Raw genomic sequence first — 17,518 nt, forward strand, 5'->3', positions numbered from 1 at the left:
TCCATAACACACACAGACATTTCCCCTTACTTTTTAGGAGGAAAAAAGTGAGTGTTATGGTGCAAAAAAATACGGTAATTATTTTGACTGAGGGTTGGATAAGCTGTGTCCAGTGGTGAACAGCCAGAGATGGTGGAAGCTGTAATTAAGCAACATATTGAGGTCTACAGGTTAGGATACCCCCAGCTTAAAAAAATTATATTACCTGTATGTTAAGATCAATTTAGTATTATTGATTACAAGGTGTGCACTTCCAAGACATGCTCTGGAGCACAATCCTATACATGTTTACTCAGAAGTATGTCCCATTCAATTCAGTGACTTACTCCCAGGTAAGTGGATACTCTATAAGATGCAGCCTAAGTCCCATTGATTTCCATGAGATGTCAGTGTTCTTATTTTGTGTGTGTGACTAAGACTCTAATCTGACACACACTTACTTGGGAGTAGCCTCATTCTAGTAACTGGAGCATGCTTCTGATTGGGCATGTATATACAATCGTACTGTCAAACAGGTTTACAAATACTTTGACTTGGATTTCTTGTAGATTGGATTGCTACTCTTAGTAGGAATGTCTACCTGTCCTTAAATGTAAAATACCTCCCGTTGGATTCTTAGCGTTTCAGTTTTTATCTGGGAAGTGAGTAACCTGACCTTTCCGCATGTCTTCTTTGTGGCTTAAACAAAGCATGCTAGTTGTGCATTTTGACAGTTCGTAGTTTCAGACTGAGCAGCTGTTCCTGACAGCTAGGACAAACAAGTGCAGTGTGTGATATTCTTCTGCTTTTGAAAGTATCGGTCCTTCTGGAATTTTAGAAGGAAATCAAAAGAGCAACTCTGTTTACTGGTAAGCTTAATGTTCCTATGGCCTATAAGCCGCTGACTTTTAAATTTAAAATGAAAAAAATTAATGTTTCTGAGATGGAGATAAGAAGAGTTTGTTTTTACTGTCATGTACAGGTTTCCATTACTAACCATGGAAAGGAACACCTGATATATAGATACAGTATTTGCTTTTTCTTAGTTGTCTATTAGCGAATTCATGGTTTTCTGATCACAGCCTTTATGCTTAAACAACAAGCAAACCTGTGACACTTGCACCTAATATAGGTAAACATTGACATGCATGAGCCTAAACATTCCTCTACTGTAAGTGCAATGTTGTTTAGCCATTTTCTACGGGTGTCGCTAACTCTCATTGGATGTTTCGTTCAGAAAATCAAGTTAACTGATAAAACATGTTCTCTCTGCTAACAAACAAATGTTATTTGGAATAATTTGCAAGTATTTAATCCCAGGGGCTGACTTGTACAGTTGCAGTTGACTTCAAAACTAGGGAAGGGTGATTTTGTCAATTTCAGTTTGTTTTTCTGATCTGAACTTCAGTTCTCCATGTTTCCATATCAATTTGCAAATTCTTTTTCTAAGAAGTTCTCATATAAATCCTTCACCATTTTAGCATGAATTTCTCCTAATATGCACATTTTTTTCCTGTGCAGTTTTGGCCTAGCATATACATTTGCAAGCAATTTTCTCTAATATAATGCATTTTATGCACACTTTACTTTGTATATGCATTTTGGTACATATTGCTTGGTTGGAGAACAACATTGCAATATTCAGAGAACTGCAAATTTGAAAGCTTCAGTTTCAGTCCACATATGGTTTCAGGAAGTGAGAATTGGATATATTTGCCTTAAGTATGAACTGAATCAAATTTCTCTCTATTTCACACTGCTGCAATTCTTAGTGACACATTTCCACTCCCTTAATATCTTGTTTGTTGCGGTGTGGGCACAAATGTTAACATTTGTGAGTAATGCAAGCCTTAAGAATAATGGGTTTAGATATCACTTGAAGCATTCCTTCTGTTACAATCGCTGCCCAGTTCAGATGTTTCCAGTCCTTCAAGTCATGTTTCAAGGTAGTCTCATGGAGCCACGAATTCTCCCACATGCCGGATAATTTCTGATTGGCTCTAACCATAATTTGCTCCATTTGTCAAAATAAAAAAAAATCCTTCCAGTAGACTGGAAAGAGAAGCTGCTGAATTGCAACTCATTACCAAACCTAAAACCATGGAAAGACCTGGTTTGAACAAAGACATTGGATTCTTATCCCATTATACATGACTAAGCCATTTCTCACCTTCTCACCCCTTGCCTTTTCCTGTAAGACCTATTACAGTCGTTAAGAGTCGTCAACAGGCTCATCTCAGCTATCTGCCATTCTCCCATTCCCACCACCCTTCTGAGTAATACCCCTCCCCACCTTCTCACTATATAGAAGGATCTGGCAACTTCTGTTTCAGTGTTTCTGAAGAAGTGTGCATGCACACGAAAGCTCATAACAAGAACTAACTTAGTTGGTCTTTAAGGTGCTACTGGAAGGATTTTTTTTTATTTTGACTATGGCAGACCAACACGGCTACCTATCTAACTTGCTCCATTTGGACATCATTGGTTATGTAAGCTGTGGAAGGGGGAAGGGAAGGGAAGCAGGAGTGAATGGGGGAAGATGTGATCCTGAAGCATGTTCTTGAACATCCAAACCATGCCCTGGAGGATCAGGATCAAGATGACTGTATTGAGTCGCTAAGCTCAATTACATAGCTGTTGTATTACAGAATTACTGGCACTGTCTTTGGGATTCCAGAAAGATGGCTAATAATAGCTGTCCGGTTTTAATACTTGAATGGCATGATATAATACTTATATAATATCACAAACAGATGTCATTGTGATAGGAGATCAAAAAAGTTAGGCTAATTTTAATTGCCCTATGGTTTGTGATAGTTTTTCACATTTGTGTGCACAGGAAACATCATCTTAAATGGGAAGGCTAAATGCTATTTATTATTTTCTTTTCGCTAGTGCAATAATAATCTTAGTAGTAACCTACTTCCATTAGAAACATTTGAAAACATTTTATTGTATGTTTACTCTATTTAAACTTTGTGAATTGCCCTGATAATTTTATATTGGAAGGCAGTATAAAAATCTGATAAATAAAACAAAACTAAAGCATTTTGTTTTCCAGTAAAATAGTCCCCACATCATTTGAAATGCCAATATAATATTCCACTTTACTCAGCGGGGCAAGCTCACATTGCGTATTACATTGCTTGTAATGGTGCCCCAACATTTTTCTTAAAGTAAAATAACATTATGAGAAGAGGATGTACAGGAGAAATGTGGTAGAGGAGTCTGTCCAAACCCACTGTTTCTCTGCTTCAAGTGCCGCATGCAACAAGCATTTATTTACCCTTGCAGGATTCAGAATGAGTAGCAGTCAAACTTCTTCAGTATAAAAGTTTTGATTCCATTCAAGGAATAGACCTAAATCAGCAGTGAACAGATCTGAGGAAGCAGGAACAAAACAAGGAAGAGCTTGTGGGCCCGCAGCCGTTTAAATGTGACTAAACCATGCCCCTCACCCAGCCGGATTGGCTGGCTTGGGGGGCATGATGGGGGCCCAGGACTCCAGTGACACAGGGGGCCTGGCCATGCCCCCCCTGTGAGCGTGGGAAGCGATTCCCGCTCACAATCCTTCCCCTCTGGGAAGAGGAGAGGCTCTGTAAACAGAAGCACTGCTGAATTAATAAGGAAGTTGTAACTCTCCCTTCCCACCCATTCCGTTTTGTGGAACACCTTGCAAATGACAGAAAATCACCAACTATTGAAAATTACCTTTGTTTTGGCACTGATGAAGTCAGTAAAATTAACAAAAGGAAGCTACACTGTTTGGTTTCTGTACAACAGCCTCTTAAAATACACCATGCACATGCAGAGCAGGTACACGTTTGTGGTTGCTCCAAATTGGTGCCATGACAAAGGAAATAGGTGGTGGAGAAGAGACAACATAAGTTAGTAGAAAAAGCTAGTGGAAATAGGTTTTTGCGAAGGGAGACTTCAATTCCTAAATTTGTTTTGTATGTTCAAAGACTTGAAGCAGGTAGAACACACCTTCGTCTAGTTAGTTCTTTTTGAGTGATATATATTGACTGGCTGTGGGACCAGATCTTGAATTCTAGCCCTGGTGAGCCCCTGGACTGATGTACTCTCCACATCCTGTTAGGAGATGAACAAAAATTCAGGATATAAGGATGAAGTTGCTGGAGGGTGGGGTGTTCAGCTTTCTGCATCCTAGAGCCCTATAGAAACAGAGACACTGTTGAAACAGATACACAATTATTATTAACATTAATTTTTGGTGAGGTAAGTTGTTGCAGCACCTTTCAGAACACCTTATAAATCAGAGTTGACTAATCTCCAGTTTAGGGGCCATAACCGTAAGCCAATGCCAAGTGACCTTTTTTTTTTTTTTGCAAGTAAATTTTTATTCAGAATTTGTAAAAGAAAAAGAAAGAAAAGAAAAAAGGGCAAACAGATACAAAAATAAACATTTTAACATAAATTATTCATCCTATTTTCATGCTATACAAAAAGTAAGCGTACAATCATACAAAAAGATAATATAAACATTAAGCTCTACTTAGCCTTTGACTTCCCTTCACCCTTTTGGTAAGTATCAAATAAATCCCGGATTGCGTAATTAGTTTATTAAAGTTTATAATTATTAGCTGATAAAGTTTTTCTAATACCGCCAGTTCCTCCTATATATCCATTCCAATATATTTCCAAAATTTACTCCAGTTTTTTTGAAATTTCTGGTTGTCTTGGTCTCGTATTCTGCCTGTTAATCTATCTAGCTCGGCATATCATTTTGACCTGCCAGTCACTTACGTTAGGTATAGTTTCTGTTTTCCAATTTTGTGACCTTCAAAGAAAGTGCAGGATTGCCTTTCCAGCTTTGTATTATATCACTAAGTTTTCCCAAGATGTTTTGTTCATATAATAGGCACTATATCACATCATTTATAAAATGGGGTCACAAAACAATTTAGCAAAGCAATTTTCAACTCTGCAGGAAGAGCCTGACTTTTACCATTACTTGTTTTTTTAGAGTGCGATTGCTATTACCACACTGCTGTGCCTCATTATCTCTGACTGTTATATTGAGCAATTTTTAAATAATTGAAAAATGTTAAATCGGGGTCACAATTCTACAAGCTTCATCTGCACTGCTTTGGTTTAAAATTAGAAGCAATTATGTTGAGAACATCTAGGTTAGAGTTATTATAGCAGGCAACAATGCTGAAACCAAAGTTCCGGTTAAATATACTAGCTTTCTGAAAATGCTATTACAATTTCTTGAAATGTCCAACTCTCATGATCTGAAACGTGTGACCAATTTACTTCACTAAATACAATGGTAACACATGGTGATGTGTTCAGGGTAAAAAGAAAAGAAAAAACAACCATTGATGTACTAGATTTTTTAATGTAAAGATTGTAAGAAATAGTGAATTCCTCTGTTGATATATAGGGCAGCCTTTGCCAATCTGGCTGGTGTTCATCAATGCCAGCCAGCAACTGGAGGCCACCAGCCAAGTTTATGAAGACTAATGTATAGGAATAAGTAAAACCCTGATATGCAGTCATTATTAGCAAACACAGACATGAAGTAGGAGGGGAAATGACAGAACAGAGATGCAGTACAGTGGTGCCCCGCAAGATGAATGCCTCGCAAGACAAAAAACTCGCTAGACGAAAGGGTTTTGCGGTTTTTGAGCTGCTTCGCAAGACGAATTTCCCTATGGGCTTGCTTCGCAAGACGAAAACGTCTTGCAAGTTTGTTTCCTTTTTCTTAACACCGTTAATACAGTTGCGACTTGACTTCAAGGAGCAACTCATAGAACACGGTGTGGTAGCCTTTTTTGAGGTTTTTGGTGATTTTTGAAGCTTTTCCAAAACTTTTCCGACACCGTGCTTCGCAAGACGAAAAATTCGCTAGACGAAAAAACTCGCGGAACGAATTAATTTCGTCTTGCGAGGCACCACTGTATTGAGAACCTAGCTTACAATAAAAAAGACAAGAAAAATGAAAAAAAAGATCTTGGCTCGCACTCCCTTGTGTGTTTTTAAAAAAATTCCCAGGCTTTCATACAGAGGGAAACATATAAATTACATACAAATTCTCCAGCCACAAAAATGACAAGAGAGCTGGACTAAAGAATGAGGCCAGCCAAAAAAGGGTTTTTTTTAATCCCCCATTGTGCCTTTTTTTTGGGGGGGGGTAACTAGCAATTATAAGCCAGAGACACATTCATCCTATGGGATTTCTCAGATAACATGATAATGTGTAAGTTATGTGGGTACTTTAAAAAGGCAAGGACATTAAACCATTGCTTTCTGACTGAGGGTTAGGCAAGCATGGACTAATTGCAACTTGCTGGCCGACTGATTCAGAACAGTTCAAGCGACAACTTATCTGAGGTACATTTTCTTTGTTTTTAGATGGCATGATTAGACCTAAGAGTTAGTTATGAGAGCAAATATCCCTCCCTCCCTACAGTCCTCACTTGAGAGAAGTTATTTTATAGTGTATCAGACTGGAACAACCTGTTTGTCCCCAGTATGCCTATGCAGACTTGACTAACATTAAAAACAAGCAAAATCCTGGCTTTCTTAATACAAAACATCAGGCTGTTCTTGGAGAGATTACTTTCTTATGCATTTCATTCAGAATTAGTCTTTTTTAATCTTCGCACAGCCTGCAAAGCAGAAGTAATTTTTTTTAAAAAAATTGCAGTAGCATCTTGAAGAACATAACTTTAAAGCATGAAAACGAAAGGTGGTGTACCCTCAGTTCTGCTGGCATGCCAGGACTTCCATGTCCTCTCCTCTGGCAACCGTGGAACTGATTTGGAGGGCATGTTGTGGGTTGGAGGAGATGAGAGTCTATAGCATGCACAGAAGTCCATTGTACCAGCAGAGCTATAGCACAGCCTGCAAAGCAGAAGTAATTTTTTTTAAAAAAAATTGCAGTAGCATCTTGAAGAACATAACTTTTATTTTTTTTTTTTTATAATAATTTTTATTACATTTTTTACAGAAATAACAAAGAGATCAAAAAGTAAGAAGAAAAAAAAAAGACCAGAAAAAAAGGAAAAAGAAAAACACGACCATTTCGATAACTCATTTCAAATTTCCATTGGACTTCCCCCATCCCTCGCAGAATGCATTTCTTAACAATAAATTTATCAGCAAATTATATCCTTATTTCATATGTTTCTTTCTATTTTCAATTACAGTTTAAATTTAAATCTCTTGATCAATATATACTCTGAGCAATATACCATAATATCGTTTTTACCCATTTAAACCTTAATTCTTTCATAAATCTTGTCAAATTTCATAAATGATTAAGTTTTGTTACTGGGGCTAGATTCCCAATCACACGACATCTTATGTTTCATATAACTTATAATACTTTTGCAAATAGTCTTTAAATTTTTTCCAGTCCTCCTCCATTGCTTCTTCTCCCAAGTCTCGAATCCTTGCAGTCATCTCGGCTAATTCCATGTAGTTCATCAGTTGCGTGTGCCAGTCCTCCAGTGTGGGCAAATCTTGGGTCTTCCAATGCTTAGCGATAAGAATTCTTGCTGCTGTTGTAGCGTACATAAAAAAAGTTCTATCCTTTTTAGACACCTTCTGGCCGACAATGCCCAGAAGGAAGGCCTCTGGTTTCTTGGGAAAAGTGTACTTAAACACCTTTTTTAACTCATTATAGATCATTTCCCAGAAGGCCTTCAGTCTTGGGCAGGTCCACCAGAGGTGAAAGAATGTTCCCTCAGCTTCCTTACATTTCCAACATTTGTTATCGGACAAATGGTAAATCTTAGCTAGCTTAACCGGGGTCATGTACCACCTGTATACCATTTTCATAATGTTTTCTTTCAAAGCATTACATGCAGTAAACTTCATACCGGTGGTCCATAACCTTTCCCAGTCATCAGACATAATATTATAACCAATGTCCTGAGCCCATTTTATCATTGCTGATTTAACTGTCTCATCTTGAGTGTTCCATTTAAGCAGCAAGTTATACATTCTCGATAATAACTTGGTCTTTGGTTCAAGCAACTCTGTCTCAAGTTTCGATTTTTCCACCTGGAAACCTGTTTTTTTGTCTAGCTTAAAAACCTCATTAATTTGGGCATAATGCAGCCAATTTTGCACCTTATCCTTTAGTTTTTCAAAGCTCTGCAATCTCCAGTTACCTTCAATATTTTCTATTATTTCCCAATATTTCGGCCAATAAGCCTCCATATTGGTTGTTTTCCGAGCTTTGGCCTCTATTGGTGAGATCCACCTCGGAGTTTTGCTTTCCAATAAGTCTTTGTATTTTTTCCAGACCATATATATTGCTTTTCTAACAATATGGTTTTTAAACATTCCATATGATTTACCCTTGTCATACCACAAATACGCATGCCAACCTAACGAATTGTTGAAGCCTTCCAGATCTAGGACATCAGTGTTTTCTAATAGAATCCAATCTTTCATCCAGCAGAAGGCTGCCGCTTCATAGTATAGCCTTAGGTCCGGCAGGGCAAACCCCCCTCTCTCTTTTGCATCAGTTAATATCTTAAACTTTATTCGGGGCTTTTTGCCCTGCCAGACAAACCTAGAAATGTCCTTCTGCCACTTTCCAAAGCATTCCACTCTGTCCACAATCTGCAAGGCTTGAAACAAAAACAACATCTTTGGCAAAACGTTCATCTTTATAGCTGCAATTCGGCCTAACAAGGATAATTTCAGTCTTGACCAAATTTCTAAATCTTTTTTGACTTCTAACCAACATTTCTCATAATTATCTTTAAATAGATTCAAATTCTTGGAAGACAGATTGACCCCCAGGTATTTCACTTTCTTAACAATATTTAGTTCTGTCTCTTTCTGAAACCCTTCTGTTTCCATGGCCGTCAAGTTTTTCCCTAAGACTTTAGTTTTTTGCTTGTTCAACTTAAAACCCGCCACCCGACCAAATTTCTGGATCAGTTCTAAAACTCTTTTTGTACTGGGTTCTGGCTCCTGTAGTGTTAAAACCAGGTCATCTGCAAATGCTTTCAGTTTATATTGTTTCGCTCCGACCCGTATTCCTTGTACCTGCCGATCCTCCCTTATCATGTTCAGCAAAACCTCCAGGACTGAAATAAACAATAAGGGGGATAGGGGGCACCCCTGTCGTGTTCCTTTTTCAATATGAAGTTCTTCTGTCACCACATTGTGGTACACCACATTGTTCTTTTATGTTTAAAAGAACATAACTTTTAAAGCATGAAAACGAAAGGTGGTGTACCCTCAGTTCTGCTGGCATGCCAGGACTTCCATGTCCTCTCCTCTGGCAACCGTGGAACTGATTTCGAGGGCATGTTGTGGGTTGGAGGAGATGAGAGTCTATAGCATGCACAGAAGTCCATTGTACCAGCAGAGCTATAGCACTGGGTTCCAGCAACAAAGCTTGCTTTTCTCATATTTTCAACAGATTAATACAGTGTCTTGTTAATGATAAACATTGCAGATTGTGAGAAGTATAAAGGAAGATCTTACTGGAAGATTTAGGCAGACAAATCAGATGTGGCATAGAACAATTCAGGGAAGAATAGTGTTACAGGGCCATGAACCCATATCTTACAGGTATATCACTAGTATTAGGATCTTTACTGGACAGTTTTGTAAAATAGACTATATTGCAGTGAACCAAATTGCCTTATTGGTGTTGCGGAATTCAGCAATGACCCAGAAAGGTCAATATGAGTGTGCTTGGTCTGGAGAATTAACAAAAGTCACACAGTTTGTATAAGTTGAATGCTTATTTATAAAATTAGCTTAAAAGAAAAATGAAGGGCTTTGCAGCTTGACATGCAAATATGAAAGTATGTAATGCAAAAAATATGAGCAGTGTCAAGAGGCAAGTGAGATTTGAAAAATAAGAGAGGCAGAAAAAGTCATAGCAGCTAAAGAGCACAGAAATTGTAGCTAGCCTTTATCAAAACCAACCAAGATTTCACAAAGTTGGGAGCAAGATGTTGAGCAACAATGTAGAAAAAGCTATGGATGATGTGGTTGCCAAAATGGAGTGCAGAATTAATTCGTTATGAAAATGTCATTAGATTAGCCCCTCTAGATACCCTAAATACAGGTGTTTTTTTGGGAGGGGTATCATTTAAGCATGGTAATGGTTTCTCAGTGACTGTGAGCATTTATCTTGACCCCGTGGCACAAGTGGTGCCGGTTAGTTGTATGGGTACCACTTTGGTGAAGGACATCGGTTGCCTCCAATTTAGTTTTTCAACCAGAAATGTTCCTATTGTAAAAGCAAACACTAATCCTTTAAATGGAAGCAGCCATAATACAGATTAAAAGGCCTATTATAAAATAAAAGCCTAGGGGGAACAAACTGGTGTTCTAGGTCTGTCTAGTGGTCTAGATGAGGGCAGAGGATTCTAGTGAAGTTCAGGTGTGGCCTGACACCAATACTGTAGAGCCCTTTAGCTTGCTTCTGTGAGCTGCTGTGCAAGCTCTTGTCTAAACTTGCAATGAGACAGGCATATAACCACTTCCAATGTTATGATTTTCATCACAGGAATGAATTGAAGGTGCAGTCGTGTGAGGACAAGGAGTACCATTTGGAGACCAAGATAAAAGCTTTGTTTTCAAAGATCTTCAGAATTCTTTGGCCTGTTTGTTCTCAAACTGTAGAGTTTTGATTTTGTCCTCACAACGTGTGAGGTAAGAGAGGCTGAGAGAGAGAGAGAGAGTGATTTGCTCAGGAGGAAGGATTTCAATAGGTTTGTTACTGAGGAAGACTTTGGAACAAGCTAAACCTGTGCGAAAGGAATAGGCTGCACTTGAATCGAATGGAATTAATTGAAAGCAAGCAGAAAAGGGAAAGTTAGGAGTGTTGAATCTACACCAGCCTGCAAGATATCATTTTCAGAGGCCCTCCTTTGGGTTGAGAAGGTGGATAATCTTGCAATAATCAAACATGAATGTGAGTGAGCTGTGCTGCAGCTTGCTTGCTTGCTTGCTTGCTTGCTTGCTTGCTTGCTTGTTTACCAGGCAAGCCAGTTAGCATACCTGTGCTAGTGACCTTGATCAACACCGATATATTTTTTAAGTACTGGCAACATAAACGGTAGTACTCTTTTTGAACACAATACTTATTTGACAGTGATTTCCTATTTGGAGTTTCCATTACATCAGATGTGCTGAGTTGTGTATTCCATTGAACTCTGTCTTATTGAGATGATGATGGTAGCCATTAAAATTCATTGTTATGTTTCCTATTTTGTCTCCCTACCTATATTGCTTTCCATTGCATGATTCTGTGCATCTGGGAGTGGGGGTATGTCTTATTGTAGTATGTTTCATGGTAGTAACTTTATAAGTACACAAGCAAATAAATTGTAAAAGGAAGAATGATTGACTTAGCTTCTCAGAGCCACAGTCTCATACACTGCTGTACAAAAATTCTGTTAGTTTCACTATGCAGATTTACTAAGGAAAAATTCAGCCAGCTCAGTTCACCAAGCCTATTTTTTTGGTTGAGCACACAGAACCCCAGCTATTTACTTTGTGTTCTTCACTGTAGTTTCCTGTTCACTTTGGAATAACTTTACTCACATTCCCCTATTATTCTGATGATGTCATATTGTGGTGTGTTTGTGAGCTTCCTTGACAAAGAAGTGGGGGAATCTTCACTTGGTGCTTCAGAGTGACTGAGTAAATATCAATTATTTATGCCACTTGAGAGTTATCCTAGAGCAAAACAAAAACAAAAAACCTTCCATTTCTGAAGCAGATACAATTATTTTACTGCCCATCTGAAAGTAAGTTCATATTGCTGTTGCAGACATTATAGTTGAACTTACTGTTTGACATCCTTCATATATGACAGGCATAGGCAAACTCCGGCTCTCCAGATGTTTTGGGACCACAATTCCCATCATCCCTGACCACTGGTCCTGTTAGCTAGGGATGATGGGAGTTGTAGTCCCAAAACATGTGGAGGGCCAGAGTTTGCCTATGCCTGATATATGAAATTGCTGGCAACAGCCATCAATTGGTGAGCTGCCATGATTGCTACATTAGCAGGTGATAAAGTGGTTCATCATCCATAGACTGATGCTGTCTACTTGAAAGTGTAATTTGCCTGTGTTACAGGAAATTTTATGGAGCTGTATTGGAGGACAATGATGTACAGATACTGAAAACGGAACTTCGGGTGCTATCCACTTACAATAATAGAATATTTAATATTTTAAAAACCCCCACAAAATATGTCATGCATTTATTGTGAAATTCTGGTTAATAGGTGGAAAGAGGAAATCTACCTCTTTTAAAATTTTGTATTTTCTTTATTTTTAGAACGACAATTGAGTTCATCTATGGCTGGATCAAATGCCCTTGCTTCCACTGTAGCTGGTGTCAGTAAAGAACTTGTAGAACTTCAGCAACTCATTCAGTTTCCAGAGGAGGTTGCTAGTATTCTGACTGAGCAGGAGCAGGATCTCTACAGAAAAGTACTGCCAATCGACTACCTCTGCTTCTTAACCAGAGATTTGGGGAATGCTGAATGCCAGAGCAAACTATCAACTCTTAAGGCTTCTATTTCTGCAACTCTTCTTTCTGCCCCAAATGAGGAACACAATGCTGTTGAAGATTTGGTGACAAGATTCAATGAGGTAGGGTGAGGATTTTTATTACATACGCACATGTTTGGTTTTCTTTTATGTTGTTTGTGGAGTGGGTAAAGGGTACATTTTTTCAGTATTCGAGAGGAACCAGGGCATAGGGCCTACTGATGGGGCCCTTAACCTTTGACAAGAACTGGCAGGTTTACTAGCTGGTGGTAGCAGATGGCAGCAGTGACTGGGTTTAGCAGCGATTTCAATTTCCTCCTAATGTATTGCGCTCCTAATGTATTGTGGCAACGCTCCTAATGTATTGTGGCACTGAGGGTGCCATTTTGTTTTCCACAGTGCCCTACAGCAACACTATGTGATGGGCATTAGGAGCAATTTAAATGTTGGCTAGATCCGGCTGCCAGCTCCGCTCTGAGTGCTGATCTAGAACTAGGGACCTGTCATCTGCCTGAGCATGTTGGGTGCTGCCATCAGGGCCTAGTGGTTTTAATAAATTAGTTTATTTGGTTTCTTATAAACTCATGCTCTTGTGGAAAGCAGCCATGTTGCTTAATTCTCTGAACTGTTTTGTTGCAGGCTAAACATGATCTTCTTAGTGGTCTGCATGAGGCATTATGAAACGGGGGGTATCTAGATTACATTAACAGCTCACATGTATTTATCCATAATCCGCAGAAAACTAATTAAGCACTTTCATATGCTGTGATTGTTCTTCAAGAAGCTGCGCTGTTTTTCTAAGTAGTTTTCTGGTGCAGCAAACCTTAGCCCAGTTTCTTTTTCTCAATTATTTTTCAAGGAGATGCTTAATTGCTTTGAGTGTGACAGAGGGCCTCCTGTACCACTGCAGTGGTATAACTTAACTGTGTTGAGCAGGTGTTCTGAACTGACTCAAGGTGGCGTTCTGTTGCGACAGAGACTCTTTGCTTTGCTAAGTCAACAGTAGCGAGCGCTGCTGTACTAAAGTTTTGTGAATAACAGATATCTTAATCATTGATTTGTTATTTGGTAGCCACTTTCCCCAGTTTTAATGAGAAAAGCTTAGAGTGAGAAAGAGATGAGGGTAGAACACAAAACCCTTGAAGGATCATAACTCACCTTCAGACACTGCAGGAGTTTCCATCATTTGTATGTGTGAGTCATCTGCATTTCCAGCTGGCAATATTCTTTTGAATAGTGTCTAAAAGGGATACCTGCATGGGAGACATGTTCAGTGTCCTTTTGTATGCATGACCTCTTTTTTTTTGCTGAGACATTTATGTTACCTCTCATCCACCACAGCAGCTACTGTAACTTTCCATGAGAAGATTAAGCAAAGCAAAATAAGAAGGGGCAAAGCATCAAAACGACATGGGGAGGGAAATGAAATTTAATACTGTAGCAATAGCAACACTGTAGTAAAATGCCCAAAGTAGTTCTTTAAAGACTTTTGAGGGCACAAAAATACACCTTTCCTAGCAAGGCAGCATTTTTCCTTATAAGGCAACTTGGGAGAGATGTTGCTTTACTGGGAAATCCTGAAGAAAGTCTTTATTGAAATGCATTTGGCATTTTACCATTTGATTAAATTTCATATTTTTCCTGTATATTTTTGAGGCTTTGCCTCTTTTTTCTTCCTCCCCCCTCCACCCCCTGCTTGTTCCTTCTGTTTTGTGATCTCCCCCATTTTTCTCTTATGTTGCTTCCACAATCAAAGGCAATCTCATACCACTGTCTCCGGTTTGTTCAAAGGAGTACAACATTCCCGTTGCTCTAAATATCAGTTTGGAGATGATCCATTCATCACAAAAACCACTCGGTCAATTATACGAGGGGAACATGTTAAAACCATAAAATCAGAAACACTATAGATCTTTTCTTTGAAGTCTTTGTTTTTAGTTTTTATTTTGTTTTTATTTTTGCTTTGGTAGCCTTGTACTCTGAAGTGAAAGATACGTGCTAATGTGTTCAGAGTTCAGTAGAGCTTTGGGTACTATTCTGAAATAAGGCATTCCTTTTCTTCTTAACAACTTCTGATTCGTTTAAAATATGGGACACTTGCCAACTTGGGAGAAAGGTGGGATATAAATATATTAAATAGTAGTAGCAGCAGCAGCAGCAGCAGCAATGCTGTACAGTGGTACCTCGGGTTAAGTACTTAATTCATTCCGGAGGTCTGTTCTTAACCTGAAACTGTTCTTAACCTGAAGCACCACTTTAGCTAATGGGGCCTGCTGTGCTGCTGCTGCACAATTTCTGTTCTCATCCTGAAGCAAAGTTCTTAACCTGAGGCAATATTTCTGGGTTAGCGGAGTCTGTAACCTGAAGCGTATGTAACCTGAAGCGTATGTAACCCGAGGTACCACTGTATATATATTCGCAAATGTTGACTTGAAAATTCTACCGCTTTTAACAGTTCATAGGAGCGTAGAAATTTGATTTTAAAGGTTCTGCTATATTAAGGCCTTTGTTTTCACATATTACTTTTAAGATAAAGTAATTTTCATAGGAAAAAAAAGGAAGGTGCCTTTTACAAAGTCAGACCATTTATCTCAGTATTGTTTAGACTGTGTACTGAATAGCAGCTGCTCTCGAAGACTGGGGAAATTGTTGGTCCTACTTGGAGAGGCCAGCAATTGAACCATCAACGTTCTTCAAGAAAAGCAGGTCCTCTGCCACTGACCTGTGGTCCTTTCTTACTGAGCTATGGACTTCCCCTATATGGTTTGCAATATCTAAGGGTTGTCCATTCATATAGTGAAACTTCCCCTCTGTCTTCTCTCCTCATGCATCTGGATCCTCTGGATCAGATTTGGGGGTGTTGTGAGAGACATGTTGAGGGGGAGAGGAGGCAAATTCCTGTTGCTCTGACAGAAGTTATTCCACTCACGCAATGACTTAGTTGGATTCAACCCTAAGAACCCTGGAAATGGTACTCATTTGTTGCTTCACACAATACTTAGCTAAGGCAAGGCTAGGACTCGAACCAATGGCTTCAAGTTACAAGAAAGGACATTTCGACTAAACGTGTGGAAAGAAATTCTGACAGTAAGAGCTGTTTGTCAGCGGAACGGTCTCCCTCAGGAATTTGTGCTCTCCTTCCCTGGAGGTTTTTAAGCAGTGTTTAGATGGCCGTCTGTCATGGATGCTTTAGCTGAGATTCTAAGCTTATTGCATTGAGACTTCAGTTAATGCAGTAGAAACTTTTTATTTCTATTTATATACTAGATAGTGAAATGTGCTTTTGCTAAATGTAATTTACAATTTTGGTGGAAATTTGATATATCAATTCTTTACATTATTTACAATATTAGCTGCATGTTCAATATGTTTGTCATACATACTCCGTTAGCAACAGGGATTTTCTGTCCATCGCTGTTTATCTATTTGAAAGAAAATTCCTACAGAAAGAGTCATGCTTTGGTTGGCGAAAACCAGTAACTGCTTGCTGACTTCTGGCATTGCCTGCAAAAATAATTCACTATATTTATATTGTGGGAGCCAGAATGAATTTTTAGATGACAGACTCTTGATACTTAATGGGAGACAACTATTTCATACCATTGTCCTTTTTTTCCACTGCGCAATTATTGCATGCAAATGGCATATCATGTAACACTGCTTTTTCATAAATTTTTGATAAATGCTAGTGCTAATTGATATTACTTAATAGTTTTTGCTTCCTGACAAAGGCATTTCATGTTTAATGTAGTTACCCATTCATTTCAGAGGGTTGTCCCTTGGGGTAGAATTTTTAACCAAATTAGTCAGTATAATGCTCTAAACCTCAATTATGGCTGACCAAAAATTCAGAAAGAAAATACTGCATGGCATTTTTTTATATCCTGTGCAGCTGTCTTACAAATTGTATCCTTTTGTACAGAAAAAAAGGATAACTGGTTATCTCCAGGAGCAAATGGCATACATTTCTTTCCAGTTTTTACTGATAGCTTCATATATTTAACTACTAGAAACCTGAAGGCTAACCATTCTGTCAGTACACGTTACCAATTTTAGACTATTTAAAATACATTTTAGCTCTCAGCTGACAGATAAGGTTCAATGCTGTCCAACAGCACTGTAAAAATTATACTTTTTGTGTTGGCCTTCCATTATTCCATGTAGTCCTCAGTTGAGAATTGTTTATAATGTTTTAGCTCTCCCCACATCAATTTAGTGAAAAATCGGTGCTTTTTCTCTTAGCAGCTTGTAAGTTCAATTCTATCCTTATCTGAATGACCGAGAAAACCGGGGGGGGGGGGGTGTGCATTAAAAATGCTAAGAATTAAAGAAAAACCTTTCTTTTTCTTGTAATTTGAACATGTTGGTTTGGTTCCTATTCTTTGAAACAGTAGAAAACAAATTTGGACCACCAGCTATGTACCGTATTTTTCGCTCCATAAGACGCACTAGACCATAAGACGTACCTAATTTTGGGAGGAGGGAAACAAGAAAAAAAATATTCTGAATCCCAGAAGCCAGAACAGCAAGAGGGAACTTCTGGGATAGCCTCTTGCTGTTCTGGCTTATGGGATAGCCACGTACAGCCTCTCCCAGGCAGCAGGATGAAGGCTCCCCCTTCCCGGGAGAGGCTGCGGGATCCCGCTTGCTGTCCCGGCTTCTGGCCTAGCCGTGTGCAGCCTCTCCCAGGCAGTGGGAGGAAGGCTCTCCCAAGAGCCGCGCACCCTTTAAAAAGCTTGCGGAGCGTGTGTGTGGCTCTTGGGGACTTTTCCCCTAGGAGGGAGAAGGGCAGTCCTTTTCCCTCCTTGGGGAAAAGCCCCCATGCTCCACGCGGCTCTTTAAAGGGAGCGCTGAGCAGCGCCTCCTGCCTAGATTCGCTCCATAAGATGCACACACATTCCCCCTTACTTTTTTAGAGCGAAAAATATGGTAATTCCTTTTCAGATATTTGAAGGTGGCTTTCATATCACCTCTTAATCATCTCTTCCCCAGGCTAAGCACACACAACTCCTTCAGCCATTTCT

At 39.0% G+C, this 17,518-nt stretch overlaps 1 protein-coding gene across 4 annotated transcripts in view; it reads left to right on the top strand.

Annotated features, from left to right (window-relative positions):
• Positions 1-17,518, top strand: part of PLCE1 (phospholipase C epsilon 1) — a 143,237-nt gene that overhangs the window by 62,916 nt on the left and 62,803 nt on the right. For all 4 annotated transcript variants that reach the window (XM_082221997.1, XM_082221996.1, XM_082221995.1 and 1 more), the window contains one exon: positions 12,280-12,596. In XM_082221997.1, the coding sequence (XP_082078123.1) occupies positions 12,280-12,596 (317 nt within the window). The remainder of the gene's footprint in view (positions 1-12,279; positions 12,597-17,518) is intronic.

The sequence above is a fragment of the Podarcis vaucheri genome (assembly GCF_965113315.1).
Source record: "Podarcis vaucheri genome assembly, chromosome: 5".
In the NCBI taxonomy this organism is placed as follows: domain Eukaryota; kingdom Metazoa; phylum Chordata; class Lepidosauria; order Squamata; family Lacertidae; genus Podarcis; species Podarcis vaucheri.